This window comes from Silurus meridionalis, chromosome 10, assembly GCF_014805685.1.
Source record: "Silurus meridionalis isolate SWU-2019-XX chromosome 10, ASM1480568v1, whole genome shotgun sequence".
In the NCBI taxonomy this organism is placed as follows: domain Eukaryota; kingdom Metazoa; phylum Chordata; class Actinopteri; order Siluriformes; family Siluridae; genus Silurus; species Silurus meridionalis.
In genome coordinates this window covers 11,606,778-11,625,591 of record NC_060893.1, presented here as the reverse complement: position 1 = coordinate 11,625,591, position 18,814 = coordinate 11,606,778, and the positions used below count along the sequence as shown (strand labels likewise).

At 37.2% G+C, this 18,814-nt stretch overlaps 3 protein-coding genes across 4 annotated transcripts; 2 read left to right on the top strand and 1 right to left on the bottom strand.

Annotated features, from left to right (window-relative positions):
* Nucleotides 1-377: 377 nt before the first annotated feature.
* On the top strand, nucleotides 378-3,874 carry commd4 (COMM domain containing 4). Its single transcript, XM_046859379.1, has 8 exons — nucleotides 378-482; nucleotides 694-765; nucleotides 919-984; nucleotides 1,070-1,109; nucleotides 1,654-1,773; nucleotides 2,976-3,056; nucleotides 3,173-3,349; nucleotides 3,438-3,874. Exons 1-8 carry the CDS (start codon nucleotides 480-482, stop codon nucleotides 3,473-3,475), a joined length of 597 nt encoding a protein of 198 aa, XP_046715335.1. The 5' UTR covers nucleotides 378-479; the 3' UTR covers nucleotides 3,476-3,874.
* Nucleotides 3,875-4,103: 229 nt separating this feature from the next.
* On the top strand, nucleotides 4,104-9,242 carry neil1 (nei-like DNA glycosylase 1). Of its 2 annotated transcripts, none has more exons than XM_046859378.1 (9): nucleotides 4,104-5,521; nucleotides 6,171-6,290; nucleotides 6,515-6,623; nucleotides 6,698-6,782; nucleotides 7,695-7,816; nucleotides 7,912-7,939; nucleotides 8,047-8,108; nucleotides 8,247-8,394; nucleotides 8,498-9,242. In XM_046859378.1, the coding sequence occupies exons 1-9, from the start codon at nucleotides 5,073-5,075 to the stop codon at nucleotides 8,605-8,607; spliced, it is 1,233 nt and encodes a 410-aa protein (XP_046715334.1). In that variant the 5' UTR covers nucleotides 4,104-5,072; the 3' UTR covers nucleotides 8,608-9,242. The 2 variants fall into 2 exon arrangements, with proteins under 2 accessions (XP_046715334.1, XP_046715333.1); XM_046859377.1 differs by having other exon boundaries at nucleotides 4,110-5,521; nucleotides 8,229-8,394.
* An 80-nt stretch (nucleotides 9,243-9,322) lies between these two features.
* Nucleotides 9,323-17,629, bottom strand: man2c1 (mannosidase, alpha, class 2C, member 1). The gene is made up of 26 exons (XM_046859376.1): nucleotides 16,999-17,629; nucleotides 16,577-16,702; nucleotides 16,365-16,488; nucleotides 16,208-16,278; nucleotides 15,780-15,957; nucleotides 15,465-15,654; nucleotides 15,262-15,368; nucleotides 14,712-14,822; nucleotides 14,315-14,407; nucleotides 14,071-14,187; nucleotides 13,525-13,620; nucleotides 13,296-13,441; nucleotides 13,012-13,135; nucleotides 12,780-12,901; nucleotides 12,619-12,704; nucleotides 12,247-12,408; nucleotides 11,868-11,950; nucleotides 11,686-11,780; nucleotides 11,486-11,590; nucleotides 11,224-11,380; nucleotides 10,992-11,135; nucleotides 10,772-10,881; nucleotides 10,622-10,701; nucleotides 10,397-10,539; nucleotides 10,225-10,328; nucleotides 9,323-9,537 (listed from the first exon to the last, which is right to left on the bottom strand). Exons 1-26 carry the CDS (start codon nucleotides 17,097-17,099, stop codon nucleotides 9,429-9,431), a joined length of 3,084 nt encoding a protein of 1,027 aa, XP_046715332.1. The 5' UTR covers nucleotides 17,100-17,629; the 3' UTR covers nucleotides 9,323-9,428.
* Between the last annotated feature and the right edge of the window lie 1,185 nt (nucleotides 17,630-18,814).

The window sequence follows — 18,814 nt, the reverse complement described above, 5'->3', positions numbered from 1 at the left end:
TGCCTGCACTCTTTTCTTCACTTATCTAACACACTCTCCATTACTTTACACAGTTAACCCCAGGTACTTAAACATATCCTTAACCTTAACACCTCGTCTCTTTGCAAACACACCACTCCACTGCCCTCCCTCTCATTCACACACATGTACTCTTCCACTCATTCATGTACTTATGTACATGTTCTCCTACTAACTTTCATTCCCTTTCTTTCCAGCGTGTACCTCCACCTATCCAGGCTCTTCTCAACCGGCTCCCTACTCTCACCACAAATTATATTTTATAATATTTAAAAAACTAAACTACAATTATGTACGTTTAGTTTAGTTTAGATTAGATTGCAATATACCGTACAGTCATTATAATCTAAACCTGCCTGCGCTTCCGGGTTCAGCCTCAGTGGCGCTGTAGTTTACACAGTGGTTACAATTCTGAACTAACAGACGAAGAAGAGCCTTTACGCAGCTTTCTGCCAGATAATATGGTACTAAAACTACTTTTTTTCAATAATAATTGTTATTGTAGCTCGCAGCTACTAGTTACTGCTGCATTTGAAAGCTATTAACTAATAAAAACAACGATCTTTGTGAGGGTTAATTATGCGTGATAGCTTGCTGGCTAAAATGCCAGTGCTAACCTGTTATGGTATTATGTCTTTTTTTTTTTATTTGTACATTATTTTCTCTTTTTTTCAGAGGTTCCGATTTTGTGGGGATTTGGACTGCCCTGACTGGGTCTTAGCTGAAATCAGTACATTAGCGCGAATAGTTAAGTAACAGCTTTCATTTATATTCAAATACACACACACACACACACACACACACATACACACATACACACAGTATCACGTGATCTCAGTAAATACACTGCATATGTAAAGTATGTAAGGACTGATTTTATTATTATTATTTACACAACAGTCAAGCGTCAAGATGAAACTTCTGTGTGTGCAAGTAATAAAAGACATCCTCGACGAAGGCATTGATGTAGGTTTCAGAACATTTTTGGTACTGCTATAATGCATTCTCAAGTAGATCTTTATAAAACACTAACAACAGCTTTACTTTTCAGTATGACAAGGTGGCAAAACTAACCGCCGATGCAAAATTTGGTGAGTTAAAGTCTCCTTTGATTCAGTATTAAAAGTGGCCCATACATCTTTGACATCCTCTAAACAAACAATCCATAAGCTCTTCACAGATGTTTTCCAGAGTGCTGAAAACTAATATACCTGTACCCCAATCTCAGTACAAAATCACAGAATATGAGTGAATATTTTAACTCATAACAGATGTGTAACTAAATTCTATATAAGCATTGTAATATTTTATTGTTTTGGTCAGTTACCAAGACATTTTACATTAACAGTAAAAATCAGCAAAAAACACTTTTTATGCTCAAATTGACAATCCGCGTTCATTTAACTTATGCTCATAAAGAGCGTTATTTAATTAGAAATAGCACTTATTGTCAGAATAGGTTCTCTTTAAAGTCTGCATAAATAAAACAGTATAAAAATATGTATTAATAAAGAGGTTTTAAAGTGTTTTTTCTTTCCATTTTCAAAAAGTCTTTTCTGTGTTTATCTGCTATCACCAAGAGCATTTGCAAGCTGTTGTGGCATACAATCCTAATAGTCAATTCATTTCTTCCAGAGAGTGGAGATATTAAAGCTAGTGTTGCCGTACTGAGCTTTATATTCTCCAATGCAGCAAAGCATGATGTTGATAGCGAATCTCTGTCCAGTGAACTTCAACAGCTGGGCTTACCTAAAGGTGAGAACAATCTAAAACATTTACAACAACAGAAACATCTGGTGATATACAATTAATTGGACTTGAGTGCCTCATGACATGTCTAGTGATGGGAGTATGAAGTAAAGTACTGGTTCTGGCACAAACTTGGAGAAGGGCAATAGTTTTATTGATGCTTCAAGTTTTAGTTCTCAGCTGCCCTCAGACATAAACATTTAGCCAGACTGCTAACCCAAGGTCAGCACGCAAATCTTCAAGGTCCTGGAAAACACATTCTGGTTTACAATACATGCTCTGTGAGGAGGTTTTCATCAACACATACAGTCAAGGACACACATTCTTCTTCATTTTTTTCTTAATTTTTTTAAAACATTAATACTGAAGACATCCAATCAATTAAATAATTGCCAGATAATATGTATGCAGTGTATGGAATGATGTAGGAAGAAAAAAATGACCCAGAATATATATTTAGATTGTCCAGTAAATAGTTACATTTATCTTGACATGTTTGCACACTTGGGATTCTCTCATCAGATTCACAAGGTAGTCACCTGGAATGGTTTTCCAATAATCCTGAGGAAGTTCCCAGAGGTATTGGCTGTTTTCCACTCTCATTTGGATTTAGATTTTGAGTGTGGAGGCAGGTTATCTGATGCATTCCATCAATCTCTTTCTTGGACAAATAGCTCTTTCATAATCTAGAAGTGTGTTTGGGGTCATTGTCCAGTTGGTAAACAAATGCTGCAAACCAGATGGACTGGCATGTTGCTGCAAAATGCTGTGGTATGCTGGTTAATTGTGTCGTTACTTTTTAGTCACACCATAAGTGAGAAACAGAAAGTCTCCAACAGTGTCCCAAGCGAGGCACCCCAACACTATCACACCTCCTCCTCCATGCTTCACAGTGTGAAACTACACAATCTTCTCACCCTCTCTACGTCTTTTCCATTGCTGCTTTTCCACTGCTTTTTTTGTTATGCTTTCTATCCTGCAATTCGAACATGAAGGCCTGACATACGCAGTCTCCTCTAAACAGTGGATGTTAAAATATGGACCTTCGTCTTGGGAGCCTGTTTTATCTTTGTTTAGGCAAGAAATGTCACAGATTAACTCTTGACAAGGTACGCGTGTAAATTGAAAGCCATTCCAGGTGACTACCTTGTGAATCTGATTAGATAATGCCATGAGTGTGCCAAGCTGTCATACCTATGTCTTTGCAGAGCACACAACCGGACTGTGTAAATCGTATGAAGACAAACACACAGCCCTGCAGGAGAAGCTGAAGGAGAGCAGTCTACGCTGTGAGTATAATAAAAGAAATGGAGCAAACAATTCATGAGCCCCTCATTCCTCAATGTTGCTGATTGCATCTTTAATATGGTATATATCATAAATGAGCATCACTGTGTGTATTCAGTGGGGCGTCTGGAAGCAGTAAACTGGAGGGTGGACTACACACTGAGTTCCAGTGAATTGAAGGAGGTGAATGAACCTACAGTACAGCTGAAGATCCAGGCTCAGGACCCAGAGTCAGGTTCTACCGAGACCACTGTAGTCTCAGTCACTTCAGACAAGTTCAGAGTGCTATTAACAGGTATGGCTACAACCAACAGAACTTTACAATACAGTATTGTTTAATGTAAAATATAAATTAATGTATTTCCCCCCTTTCTTCTTTCTAGAACTTAAACAAGCACAAGCTATGATGAATGCACTTTAATGAATCCATATTGTATTGTATTTTTATTAATTAGTTATGAATGTATGAGTTATAATTAGAGACTCTCTGAACTGTGAGTTGCTTTGTTACTTATTACTGTTCACATAAAGGCCCATTGGAAGTCACACAGTTGGACCTTCAGTTCCAGTGGAATTAATGAGGTTCATTTGTGAAGAAGAAAACATTGTGGTTGCATCAGTTATAAGATTTCTGCACAACAGGTGGTCTCAACTAGTTTTTTGAACTAAACTTTAAATATGAAAAAATACATTATTTGGTTCATTGTGATTCTGTATAAATATGCACAAACTAATTTTAAGGCATGTCAGTACAATAAAGAGCTTTTTGCAGACAGGTCCTTGGCCTTACGACTAAAATAAATTTAATTTACAAAATCTATGTTTCCCAGTTGTGATGGTTATTGTTTTTTTAAATTTTTAAATGAATAAAATGAATGTTGAAAATTGTTTTTAAATGCATTAAAATATTTCTGTATAGGAACACCAGCACCTGAGATTTCATATGACAATAAAAGAACCTAAATGCATAAGATTTGCTGGTAAATTTTCATATGTGACGATTATTTAATGGTAATTTTTTGAGTTAAAAAACTTGAAATGAGTGTCCAATGTTTTATTTAAAACAAATGATTTTAATCATGATGTCATTAATCAATAAATTACTTTTACACAATAACATGACATGCTGCTACAGGAAAGCCATCATCTTCAGATAAAGTCAATTGAGATGCACCATATGTTAACTTTGTTGCCAGCTGTTGTAAATTCTGCATATTAGTTTATTCACACATACAGCAACTCGAAAGTGGCAAAATTTGAAACCATGCATGTAAAATTTAGTACAAAATGTCACATTTGGCAGAAAGGAAATGTCTAAAATATTTACACAAGTTACAACTCCTACTTCTACACCAAAGTAACAGACATCTTTGTGCAGACGGATAGGCGTATGAATGAGTGAATATCTGAATTGTATTGGCAACAGAAGGCGTGCGTAGATGTAATAGGTTCTTCCTGAGTTCATCCCACATTTTTCCAGCAAGTGATCATGAGAATCGGGCTTAGATCCTATTCACAGGCCACACCAAATACAAAGGGGAAAAACCGTGACTCAAAAAGTGTGTGTGTAAAAATGCAATATCAAATAAGTGCAATAACACTGCTTGATCAAACCAAGTTCTTGATAACAATCTTGTAATGTCTTTGGGGTTCATATATGTGTAAATCTGGATCAGTCTGTCCGGTGCCTCACTGTATGCAACTGGGGACATGTACAGGACCAGTATGTTGTAGGCTTCTAATGCTGATTGCCACAGAAACTACAACTCCCATCAAACCGCAGTTTCCTATTCGTGAACATGGCGGTGTTTCGAAAAACAACGAGATTGAATTGTCAGTAGACAAAACTTTTCTTTCGATCAGCTGCACCGTCTATCAAATCTTCAATCTTTAAATACCGTTTCCGCATTTACTGTAGGAAGTCGTTCATAAAGCCAAGCACCACACATCGTTTACTGTAAGTTTCGTGGCCTCTCTTGACCTAAACTAGTTTTGTCTGAAACAGCGTTTACGGCACAATGCCCGAGGGTCCTGAGCTGCACCTGGCCAGTGTGTTTGTGAACACAGCATGTGCAGGTGTGATCTTCACCGGCGCTGTGGAGAAGTCAGAGGTGAGCAAACAAGCCCAGGTGCCGTTCACCAGCGATGCGTATCAAATCAGCGCCACGTCCAGAGGAAAAGAAGTGCGACTCTCTCTCACTCCTATCAAGGTTGAGTCACGGAAAGGCAAATCAGCACCGGACCAGGCGCCTATGGATGTCGTCTTCCGCTTTGGGATGTCAGGCAGATTCTGCTTCACGGCGAAATCAGAGCTCCCAAAACATGCCCACCTGCGATTTTACACCAAAGAGAATCCTCAGAGAGTGTTGAGCTTCGTTGATCCCCGCAGGTTTGGCAGCTGGCGGGCGAATGAAAGCTGGCATAAAGAGCGAGGCCCATGCGTGATATCTGAGTACCAGAGCTTCAGGTGATAAGGACAACACTAGGGCACTATATCTAGGGAAAAAAATGTTTTGCTGACATTTTTATTTTTAGTTTTCTGCTATCACTTCTGGGAAAACAGTTCACCTCAATTGAGAACTCATTCTGTATTAGTTTTGTGTTCATCCAATTTGTTCATCCAATTTCCTTTAGAAATAATATATCTCACCCTCTTTAAATGCCAGAATGTCTCATTCCTCACATTGATTATTAGTGATTGATTCTGTATTATCCACCATAAAGACAGGACTGATTACTCTGAAAACACACCACTCATCTGGAGTAATGTCTTCATTCCATTTGGCAAGCGTGGGTAGCAGTAATTGCCTATAGGTAAAAAAAAAAATCTATTGCTGACACTATTCTGTTCGAAATGTAGATAGTCAGCAGCTGGATAAGGTGCTGTCCGGTTTAGTTTCGGAGTTAATGTGGCAGATCTCAGCCTGCTGTTCAGGCTGTATTGGCTGTTCAGTCAAGCACCTCAACACCATGCCAATCTGACCCTCTGTTTCTACAGGAAATATAATCAGTATAGAGAAGCAAATTATGTCTCGCAAGCTATTTTCTAGGTTTTTAAAAAGTAAAAATCAGTTATTGAGGCAGTCTTTGTATCTAGAGTTTTCTTTCTTTTTCAGGGAGAAGGTTTTGTCCAATTTGGCAGACAAGGCATTCGACAAGCCAGTCTGCGAGGCTCTCTTAAATCAGAAATACTTCAACGGGATTGGCAACTACCTCCGAGCAGAGATTCTGTACAGGTTATTTCTGATTGTAATATTTATCATTGGTTGAAAAATGCTGAAAGTTGTACAATAAAAACAGATACATTTTCCAAACGAAAAAGCTTTTCATAGTTTACATGTAAAAATTGAATATTGCATGCCGTTTTATTTCATGTCCTATTAAACCCATATCTGTTTAGAGAATGAAGAGATACTATTGATTATTAGAACAGTAGAGTCATTTTGGTCCATCATTTCAGATTAAAGATTCCTCCCTTTGTGAAGGCAAGGAATGTGTTGGAGGGACTCAAACCACAACATGAAGATCCCATGAACATTAAAGAGGAGCCAAGCAAAGTCGTGGCAGAGGTGATGATGATAAAGGTCTTGGTCATGAGTGAGTCAGGCATCAAGTAACAAAAATAGCTTTGTTCTTTTCTCAGGAAGCTGTTGTGGATAAGAAGAAAATTGAGCACCCAGACCTCATCTCTCTGTGTCATACTGTTCCACTTGAAGTGGTTAATTTGGGTAAAAAATTCCATCTGTCTATGTTGCATTATTAATTGCATGTGTGACAGTCTGGGACAGAATTTCCTGTGGTCAAACTTTTATGTGTTTTTCATGCATCTCAGTCGCAAGTCAGATTTTTATATTTTATTAGGAACATTTCATAAGATTCATAAAGCCAATATAAAGCAACAGTAGCTGGATAAGTTCTGTACATATATGAGAATAAAATGGGCACTAAAATGCAATAAAGTCACAAAAATACAGAATTTATTTTCCCACACAACAAAAGTATAACATTAGAAAACAACCCTAAGATTTTTTCTCCCCAATTCCAAGGACATACCACCTACATTTACAACATTCTTTCATAACAAAAAAATTACTGCCTGCTTTAAAATATTGTTTACATGAAGGATCACTTTTACGATTTACATCATTCATGTCTGTCTCATAATGTGTGGTAAATGCGACTTGCCTATTACTCACCCTTTTCTCAAGAGTCAAGAAGCTGAAGTGATAATGCCCACATCGATGGCAAAATAATTGCTGATTCATTCAACCTGTTCTGTTGTTTTGTCTAAATTCTTAGTTTTTATCACCTTTTTTTGTCATTTAAACATTTTAAAAACTTTGTCATCTGTATAGCACTCTTCTTTCTAATAATGTGATTGTACAGTCGGACTGTACAATCAGATGACTGTCAGATTTTCCCAGACTGCATTACATATGTGAAGCTTTCTTAAAATTCATATTAAACATCAATCCAAATAGATATGTATTTTGGAGACAGTGGCTATACATACAGATAAAATAACATATGGCTAGCTGGGCTTGTTAACATGGAAAATATGCTAATATATAATATGTGGGTAATATATAATGTCTCTAATATCTATGAATTACTGACATTGTTTTTCTATTATTATTTAGGTGGAAACGGTTATGACCCACAGAAAGGAGATTACACAAAATTAATTTCCTGGCTACAGTGTTATTCCACTGATGGGATGAATTCATTAACAGACCACAATGGAAGAACTGTTTGGTTTGATGTACGGAATTAGAAATGCTTTTAAAATATTATTTCATTATTTCCAGAACAGCTAAATGGATCTGATTAATGACTTTATGACTGCATCCTTTTCAGGGTGACCCTGGTCCAATGGCCCCTAAAGGTAATGTAAGATGTATAAGCTGTGATTTAGTGAACTAGCTGTTTTATTCATAAATTATAGATGTTCAATTCAAACCAATGCTGTCATGAAAAACTGTTTGCTTTTAGCCTCCAGGTTTTCCAGGGCAAAGAGAACAATAAAGAAAGATGTCTATACAGATACAAAGAAGGTGAGATACCACCATGTTTATTTACTGCAAAAGTAAAAAAAAAAAACAACAACAATGAAAGTGCATTAATACACTATGTTTAATAAGCGTGAAATAAATGCAAACTAAGAGCATTTACAGGAAAAACTTGTAAAAAAGGAACCAGGGGCTGGAAAAATTGGGCAGGATGTGCCTAAGAAACAGAGTGGCACCAGACGAAAGAATGCCAGCACACCTGGATTAAAAGCAGAAGCAGCTGAGGACAGCAAAAGACCAAAAGCAGACCAAAGAAAAAGCAGTTCAAAAGGTGACTGCTGCCATTTTATTTGTGATATTTCTCATATTTGCCATATATCTACATGAGTACCACTATGTGTTATTACATCTTTAAAACTCAATTTTATTTTCAGGTGTACAGCAACCTAAAAATAAGAAAGCAAAAAGACCAAGTATACGGAAAGCCAACACTAAGGCAAAGGCTACCAGCAAACCTCGTAGAAAGAGCAGTAGGAATGCCTAAGAGCAGCTTGTAAAAACTGCCTCCGTGTTGGATCAAGAGGCAGACAATATGTATGTACATACTAAGTCATTAAAGGGCAGTTAATAAACAAATCGAACACATCTGTAACACATTAGTTATGGAATGTGATATGTTTGGGATCTAAAATAACCATTTTACATTTAACACATTTATGAAAATTATTTTTTTTTTATTATTTGTCTTGACATGACTGAATGTTCATAGTTGTTCTATGATGCATAAACTGAAAATCCCTGAAACATTTTAGGACGTTACAGGAGAAGTAAGGAATATATGTGCCTTAAAAAACATATAATCAACACACAATATATTTGTATAATATCACCAGTAAGACAATTTTGCTTTGAGCAATGTACTTTTAAAACAGCTTTGGTTTAGACCCATTAGATCAGTTAGAATTACTTACAATGCTACAGCATGCAAAGACATTATATTGACATACAATTCTATGACATTCTACAAATTCTCCAAATCTGTTGCAAAAGTGCGTCAAAGAAACACAAATAAGTGATGGTTGGGTGTCCATATACTTTTGGTTATTTTATATTTAGGTATTTGGTGGAACACCTGCTTTATAGTGTGTAAACTGTAATAAAATATATACTTTAAAAAAACTCAGTTTTTAGAATATTTTTGACTGAATGTTTGTGAATTTCCGGTAGCAAAACAACAAAATATTAATAATTCAAATGGCTGATTTTACCTGCTTTATTCAACTTTTAAGAACTTACAAGAAAATCATGAAACATGTAATTTGTACCAAATATGTAAATGTCAAGGCCAGTGCTGACAGGTGTAGCTCAGCATAGCTGCAGCAGGAGTGAGATGATCTGAAACGGTTTAAAGGTGAGAGATATCTCATTGTCAGTGACTGCAACAGTGCTACCAGGGCGCTCCAGCAAGTCACAACTGTTCAAAAAGAGGAGAAAAGTTTTAGTTGCAGTAACAATAAACCAGGGGTCTATGATTTGTGATTACAACTGATATAAGAAATTGGATTAAAGTCAATAATAAGAGAATTTTCCAAGCAAAAAAACAAAAACAACCATAAGCAATCACAGACCACATACTGCCTACTACTTTTATTATCATTATTATTATTATTATTATATACATACACACACATATACACATATATATATATGTATGTGTGTGTGTGTGTGTGTGTGCACGTGTGTGATTATCAAACTGACACATAAATTAAAAAAAGGACTATTTACTTGAATTGTATACATTTCGTGATAAATTAAAGAACAGCTACTGAGACCCAGGGTTCCCAATTTTTGGTTCAGGAAAATCAGAAGTCTGAAATATACCCAAGGGGGTTTGTGACTTTTTAAAAAATCATTTATTACAGTGACCGAAATCATAACCTACCATTATCAAAGTTGTTATGCCTATATGTTAATAAATACAACGATACTTTTAATAAAATGGCTACTATGGATGGAAAGGCTCTAATAATTATCTATGACCAAAATGAAGTGCTAAAAACATCCTTGATATAAACACTGCAAGACTTTTAAGCTGCTTTTAGCTTTCAACATTTTATTTTGTCAATACGATCCTAGAACGGTAACCATTTACACAACTTACTGCCAAGCCTCTCGCACTGGAAGGGTGGTCGAGAGAACTGCAGCCACGGTGCTTCCATGGGACTCGTACAGGCGGACAACAAAAACGTTTTTCCTTCCCTCAGCCTGTGGATGAGAGTATTAAACTTAGCACTGACAGATCAGGATGGAAACAAATCATATACTCTTCCTACCTGTTTGATAATTTCCAGGATGACTGCTCTTGAGTTTATGCTGAATGCACTCCAAGGTTTGACTAAATTGACGTCATGAATTAAATGCAGTGGGAAGTTAAGATTGTAGGCATGTTGGATGACTGATGCATCCTGAAAAGAGCCTGGAAAGACAGAGTGTCAGAGTTATAACTTTAGATCTAGAAGTATTTTTTATAATGATTAAAAGCGTTATTTTACACCCACCTTTGTGTGGCATGATTGCATATGTAAACTGATGATGTCCCATATCTGCATTGGCATCAGGCGCTTTCGGTGCTCGCAGTCTGAGAGGAGAGAAGAGGTGTAAACATGTTTCTTGACAGGACACAAGCGTCATTAATTCTATGAACTTACAATGATAATGTCATGATATTCTTGTGAACAGAGTAGCCATATTTGCAGTCATTCAGAAGAGCCACGCCAAAGCCATGCTCTGAGAGATCAGCCCATTTTTGGCCCCATACCTAGAGATATATGAATGAAAGAAAAATAGTTAATGGGACCTTTTAATAGATTTGAATATATTATCTCTGTGTTTAGCAGCAGTTACACATCATAACTTTGTACTCAGCACCTCAAACCGAGCCCAGTCCCAGGATGTGTTTCTGTGTGTAGGTCTCTGCAGGTGACCAAACTGAATCTCGTAGGTGGCATTGCAACTGCGAACCTGTACAGGAAACTCCACCTTGAGGAACTTATGTGCCTCTGCCCAATCCACCTGAAAAACATTTCTTAGCATTAAGCATGGACTTGATGGCATCATGAGATTTACAATCAATAATTATAAAGAGTTCTGCTCGTTTTACCTGTGTACTGAACTTCATGTAGGGACATTTGGCATCCAATATGACTTGCTGTGTGATAGTGCTCTTTCCATTGATGCACAGGGAGAAGGTCACGCTTCCTCGCAGCCCTCCAGAGCTCAGCACTTTAGTAGGGTGTACAACATCCTCTACAGGCTTCCTACATACAGAATGTATTTGACCTCAACTTTACATGACAGACTGGAAATGTGTTAGCAAAACTGTTAGATCTTTTACTATTAGGATGATGTGTACTTATATTGACCTGGTTTGAAGATGGTAGTCCATTACATCCCATGCATCCCAGTAAAGAGGAACATCATCAAACACCACGAACTGATTTCCAAAACAACCACTGGAAATGGCTTCCCTATAATGAAAAAAGTACATATAAAGTTAAACTACCTTCAACAAAGAAACAAAAAACACATGCAGTTGCTACTATCAAAAACATTTGGCAATGACCTGTTTGACTGTACATGAAGCAGGGACAACAAACGGCCCATTTTGTCCAATACAGCCTTCAAAATGCCATTCTCCATTCTGACTGTACCATCAGGCTGTAATGAAAAGAGCCAAGAATCAAAGCTGTGGGTTGTGCGTGAGCGTAAACAGTTTTCTTTAATAAAAACTCTAGAACACAATACCTGTTCTGTTACAGTCACTATAGACACACTATCAGCAGACTCTGAGACTGGAGCTACTCCAATACTGGGGGCTTTCACCAAGACTGAGAAAGACAAGTGCAGAGCAGATTAGCTTTATTATTCAGAACTGCCTGCTGTCATTCCAAATAAATAGTGGAAAAAAAGATGTATTTTATTTAAAGGACTCGTGTGACAAAGCCTGTTACATTTTACGGTGACTGATTTAAATCATTACCACAGCAGGAAGAAGGTAAAAGTCACAAAAAAAGGAGAACATGTTCTCCTTTTTTTGTATCAAATATCCCAACCATTGTCAGCATAACCCCTTTTCACTAATGTTCAACATATGTGAAGGTGATGACAAAACAGGTTTGAGAACCTAGCTTTCTCTGAGTGCCCTCTTCTGGCAGTTCTATGACTTCAGTGCGCTCCCAAGAGAGTGTGTTGAGAACCGCTATCCGGAAGTCTGTTCCAGACTGGAGACTAGATCTTAGCACATCACAGGCAGAAAGCAAGAGTCTGGAGCCATTCTCTTGGATTTCTTATAACACAAAAAAAAATTGTTGTTTTTTTTTTTTTTTACTGATTTTGGCTGCATTAAAAAATTAACCTATAGTCACATCATTTTAGTTTACAATATTAAAATGGGCATATAATTCACATTAAATCAATGTACAGTAAGTATACAGTAGTTTATAAACTGCTGATGTATCTGTATATTACAGTATGAATGATCAGGGTAGAAGGTTACCCTTATAATAATTTACTGCATCTTCTACCACCATCTCAATGCAACTGCCAGGAATGACATCATGAAACTGATTGAGCAGCAGAAGCCTATAAAGGATATCAGAAAACAGTTAAATTCCAGTAATTTAAGTTTTAATTAATCAAACTCTGTCAAAGCTTTACCTCCACGCTTTTTGGAGCTCTTCTGCTGGGTATAAAAAAACAGGGCTTTTACACAGTGCCAGGCAGCTGGCCACCTCAATATCATGCAGTAGTGTTTCACACTGACGATTCCCCAGCTTTATCTGTGGTACAAACATGCACTGTGTTCAGCTTGGGTTCCAAATAAACAGCTCGAACATTTGTCTGAAAAGTACGATTATGTAAATTATTTTTCTAATAAATGGCCACAAACCTTTGCCTGAGTAGTGTATGTGCCATTGTGTAGCTCAAGAAAGAGCTCACCTGACCAGGTACACAGGAGGCCAGAGTCAGCCTGAAGTTCAGAGAACAGACGATCTGGACTGGACATTTGAACCCTAATGAATCAAAAATTCAGATATTTTAAATTAGAGCAAGACTTGCAGCGCTCAGTTTATTATAATGCATCAGTGAACACACCCATGCTGTATTTGTTAATATGTTATGACTAGGCTACAGGAAACATTTTTTTCCTTTCATTTAATATCAGGAAGTGACCTGGGTAGGCCGTCCGAATCCTGTACACGCTGCAAGCGGTCTAGCATGACCTGGGTAGGTCCTCCACCTCCATCACCAAAACCAAATAGCACCATGCTGTGATTGGCCCGCCCTTTGTCTTTGTTTTTCCTGATGGTGTTGATTAGCTGTGCAATGCAGTAAGAGAAATTAATCATACAACCACTAGTGAAAGCGGTTATCAATGGCTTTATGGTCAATATTCACTCACGTCTTCAACTTTACCCTTCATCTCATAGGAATTGCCAGGTGGGAAATGAGTCAACACTTGGGATCCATCAATGCCCTCCCAAAAGAATGTGTTGTGCTGTAAAACAGTTTCATTTTAAGTTTCATTTTCATCATTTACAATTTTCAACATTATGATCAAGTGAAGTTAATAGTGTAAGATAAAAGCTGTTTGTGGACACCTGACATGGAACCCAAATTTAGGCTTTCCAACACAGATATTTAAAGTAAGTTTGAATGCTTTACCATTATACTTCTAAACTGAGGTTCATAAAGACATGCTTTGCCAAGAATGTACAGAGCAATAGCATCAGTTATTATCTAATGCTAATACCAAACTAATAAATATTGCTAAAATCTGGTTCAATCTAGTTGCAGGTCTAATTCAAAATCTTTCTAAAAATAGAGATTATTATAACAGCAAAAAAAGAATAAAATGTAAATGTTCATGTTGCACATAGGGGTGTGATGGTCAGGTGTGCAAAAAACAAACAAAAAAACCCATATAATTAACACATCCGATTCTTACTGGAAATGTGTTGACAAGATTCCAACTCAACTTCTGAGTGAGAAAGCGGGAGATACCACATCCTTGCATTATCTGAGGGAGCTGCGCAGAGTAGCCAAATGTATCAGGTAACCAGAACTGTGGGCACATTAAATACAGAAGGGCAAAAAAAGCCCCATTAGTGTTTTTAAATAGAAAGCAGTAAAGATTTATCATGAAAGTGTCTACAATTCAAAGCCATGGTAAAAATAGCCTTTAAACTGACCTCTTTGCAGTACTGTCCAAATTCCACTTTAAAGAAGCTCTGTCCTTCTAAAAACTGCCTGACCATAGACTCTCCAGAAGGCAAGTTGCCATCCTGATTAAAAAAAAACAAACAAAAAAAACACTGAACCACATTCTGTTTGACTCAACAAGTCTGTTGTTAATAGAAACCAGAAATCTGCAAATCAGCTATGCTACAATAACTCACACCTGTCACATTTTATTCTTTAGTTAACAAAGAATACATTTTTACAGTGTTAAAATTAACTACAGAAGTCTTCAGTCTCCCATTTCTTCCCACATATCTGTTTTTTGTCTTGCAGGACATATCAAAATCTTGTTTTATTTTATCAACACTCGTGTGCTTTACCAAAACTGAAAAAAATGTTAATAATCACCATCTCCACCCATGTGCCTCCAACTGGAATAAACTGTCCTTTCTGCACAAAGTGCTGGATCTTGGAGTATAGACCTGGATACCAGTTCTTTACCCACTGAAACTGCTGGGCCTAAGTGAAAAACACACAGACTAATGATTCTTCAGCACAATTTTGTCCCCATAAGAGAACCTTAAAAAACTATAAAGCAGAGGATTTCACTTTCAGAAATAATACAAACAGAATTTTTTTTTTTTTTTTAGAAAGTCTTTAATTTAGCTGACAAAAATCTGACAAAAGCAGTGGTTTATAGTACACCATCATTAGGTTGCACATGTAGATAAATGTACATAATTTACCATAAAACTGGATTGTCTTCGGTGCTCGGCCAAAAACAATCTTATTTTATCCTAATTTTGTACAGTAAGATGCTGCTTTTGGTGGAAACAACTAATTTTAAATAAAGGGATCTTATACAAAGAATAATTAAGGGAAATGTATACTGCCTAATTAGAGGTATCATATTTATCTATATTATGTAACATGTATTGAAGCACAGATACATAATTACCTGCGAGCAAGTAAAGATAAACTCTGGGTTCTTCTCCATCAAGCGGACTGCTGTAACCCAGCTGCGTGCACATTTTCTGATGGTCTCTTCATATGGCCACAGCCAGGCTGTGAAAAGAAAAAATTAGCAGCATCAAATGTAAATTGCGGTTCTCTTCTCTGCCCAGCATCCCCACTTATTATGATGAAATAAAAAATAAAAACCTGTGTCAATGTGACAGTGGCCCATGGCATGCACAATGTGTTGGCTTTGTCCATTTTTCTGGTTGAAGAAAGTCTGGGCCAGGTTACGGGCTGCAGCAAAAGAGCTAGGATTGGCAGGGTCACACAGATTTACCATCTCATTTGCTGTAAATAAAGCTTGATATCCTCGTTGGTCTTCTTCACCAAGCACCTAAATTAAAGTTAAACCAGAGAAACAATACAAGCCTATTTTTTTTTCTTTTTTTTTTTGGAAAGGTAAATAAATATTTAAATTGTTATCCAGATGCAACATGACATTTGAACAGTGCTTCTTACCTTAACAATATCCACAAGCATCTCAAAGTCAATGAGAAGCTCCTGCACATCTTTATTAAAAACAACAAGCTCAGCCTTATGAACAGTGTACTTCCTTTTCAAGTCTGGGGCAGCTATCATGGAACCCATTCCAGCCCCGAACAATCCATTACAAGCTAATTCCACAAACAGAGTCATGCTGTAACAAATTAATTAGAAATCAGACTAATGAGGGCAAAAGTAAAAGAAAAAACTTTTATCATGACAACCATCAAGTCTGGTATTAGTAATCTATGCTGATGAATGGAATTGAGAGGCAGTTTGAGAATTATTTATATACATGGTTGGGAACAGGAGGAAGAATGATGCAGGCTGGCCTTAAAATAAAATCGTCATTAAATAATCAGTTAAAAAAGGAATTAAATAAATACAAAAAAAAGTATCCTAACCTGTGGGGTTCATTCTGTTTCAGACACTCAGTCAGGATGTAACTCGTCTTTTCCCCTTCTTTGGTCAAACCCTAACAAAAGTTGTATGTTGCAAAAATAATTAATATGAGTTAGAGATACTCATAATGTTAGCTTTGGTTATTCCAAAATCATTTACCTGGACTGGTTCCTGGTCTCGCCATACCATTCCCTCTCCATCACTCTCCCATCTCAAATGAACCTCCTTACCTTTCCACTCATCTGGAATTTTTAGGACAAGTTTGAACCAGCAGGTCCACCACCTGTCATAGTAATGAGTATCACTGTAAAGGTTTTCTTATCAAAACCAATCAATCAACCTATCAATCACTCGGTTCAGGGCAATCTTACGTGGGTCCAAATGCATCACCAACTTTGCATGGCTGAAACTTTTGCTGAACTGCCTCTGAATATGGGACACGTTTTTCAGTCTGAAACACTGAGAGAGACTCAAGCGCACAGGTTTCTCCATAAAGTCTGAAAGAAAAGTAGTAGACAAACATATATTGGTTTCACTGTTATAAATTAATAAAAGCTTAAGAGTCATTATCAGAAGGGCAGAGTCCATCAAAGAGAACCCTTAATAACATCATGACAAATCTTTAGAGAACTTTACTTATTTTATATATTTAATATTTTAAATATAAATATTTCATGTAATTCAAAGATATGACAATTTATGCGACTTCAGACTGCTGTCGTGCAGGTCACATGCTGAACATTACAGCACAGCAGCCATCACAAAACAAAAGTAGACAAAATTCCACCCACACCTTCCTCTGAGATTGCAGTCGGTGAAATACACATCAGATATAAACTTCTCTGCTCGCTCCAGGAGAGTCCGTCTGTTTTTAAACACCGGCCGGTGAAACATGATTCAATACAAACTCTCAAATCCCAAATCCTGCGTGAAATCTAGCGAACCCAAATCAAAAATGACGCTTGACAGACACGTTTACTAATCGTGATTATTAAACAGCTTCAATCTGTTCCTCAGGGGCTGACAGTTTATTTTAATGCAGCAGAAGTCACAGACCTCACACTAACCATTAACAGTGACTCAGTGATTGGCTACTGAGTAAAATCCGGAAGCATGGTGAGAGCATTTATATTGTGTACAGTGTAGTATAACGTGCATGTTTTTGGTTATTAATGTGGTTTCAGGATACTGACAGTCCATTCTGGACAGATGACCTCTCAATTTAAAGTGCGGTTTCTTTAATGCCGTTTCTTAACGTTAACAACAACGAAGAGTTACGAAGTCTGAGGCGCAGTTTAACGACGTCATCAACCGGAGCCCGAGCGTTTCACAATAAAGGAGCAGTAAACAAGCCCAGTAAGGGCGCACATTTTTGTATTATTTGATTAAAACGCATGGCGTCGTTTTAATACCACGTTAAAAAAAAAAAAGATTACTATGATAATGTAGTAGCACTAACTCACTGACGGAAGCACTGGCGAGCCGGTTTATCTTTCTTTTGAGGAACACCTCTCCGAATAGCACACACATGTACCCCTTTTCGATATCAGTGGATATCACTGCAAAAAAGTAGGGAATTTCTTTCTGATATCGATGGTTACATCTGCGGGCTATTTGAAGTGGATATGCTGTTTCTCAAGAGGATAATACACAGATTCTGTGACCATCGGACCGTAGAGGGCGCTATTGCTCAAATATTTCTGTACAGTTCAAGTAGCGCATTTTCTCCCAGCACAACAGACTTTTCTCCGACTGCCACGTAAAAAAAAAAAACATCTCGAGAATAAAGTCGTAGCAATACGAGAATATTGCAGTGTAAATGTAATGTGCACGGCGCCAGGCGCGTTCTCGCACAAACATTTAATGAACAGTGGCCACTGATGTTTAAACTTACGCCGTTCGCGTAGCGAAATTCTCTGTCATTAATTTAGGTTCCGTTTAAACAATAGAAATATTTTCTTATTTCTACGACTTTATTCTCCAGATTCTTTTTTACGTGGCACTAAAACGCCGTCGTACCATATAACAGTTCAATTACAGTAAAATAAAATAATAAAGAATGCTTAATTTGAAATAATGCTTCAACAGAGTAGCATTCAATTAAATGGAAGCCATTTGGGAGTCTGTAAATTATAGTAGTTGTAAGTTTATGTTAACGATTTATAAACATTAAAATAACTACAGAACTACCATACATCTGACAACAATTTAGGGTGTCTGTGTTTAATTTTTGTACAATTTTATACAAAATTAGAGAACAACAATGACTGTAGCATGGAAAAAGATTACAATACAATTTTCTGAAGGTTACAACAGTCAGCAATTAGTAGGAAGTGTACAAGCCTCTGCTCTGAATGACTTCAGCACATCTGCGGCCACAGGACAGCACTAGTCTCTCACACTGCTCTGGTGTGATTTTGGTCCACTCTTCTTCCAGTCTCCTCCACAGTTCGGTGACTGTAGTGGGTTTCTTGGCCATAACTTTGTTGCCAAGGATTTTCCAGAGGTTCTCTATTGGGTTGAGATCAGGACTCTGGGCAGGCCATGTCATTATTTCAATGTTTTCAGTTTCAAGGAACTGCTTTACCCGTTTTGCTGTGTGACATGGA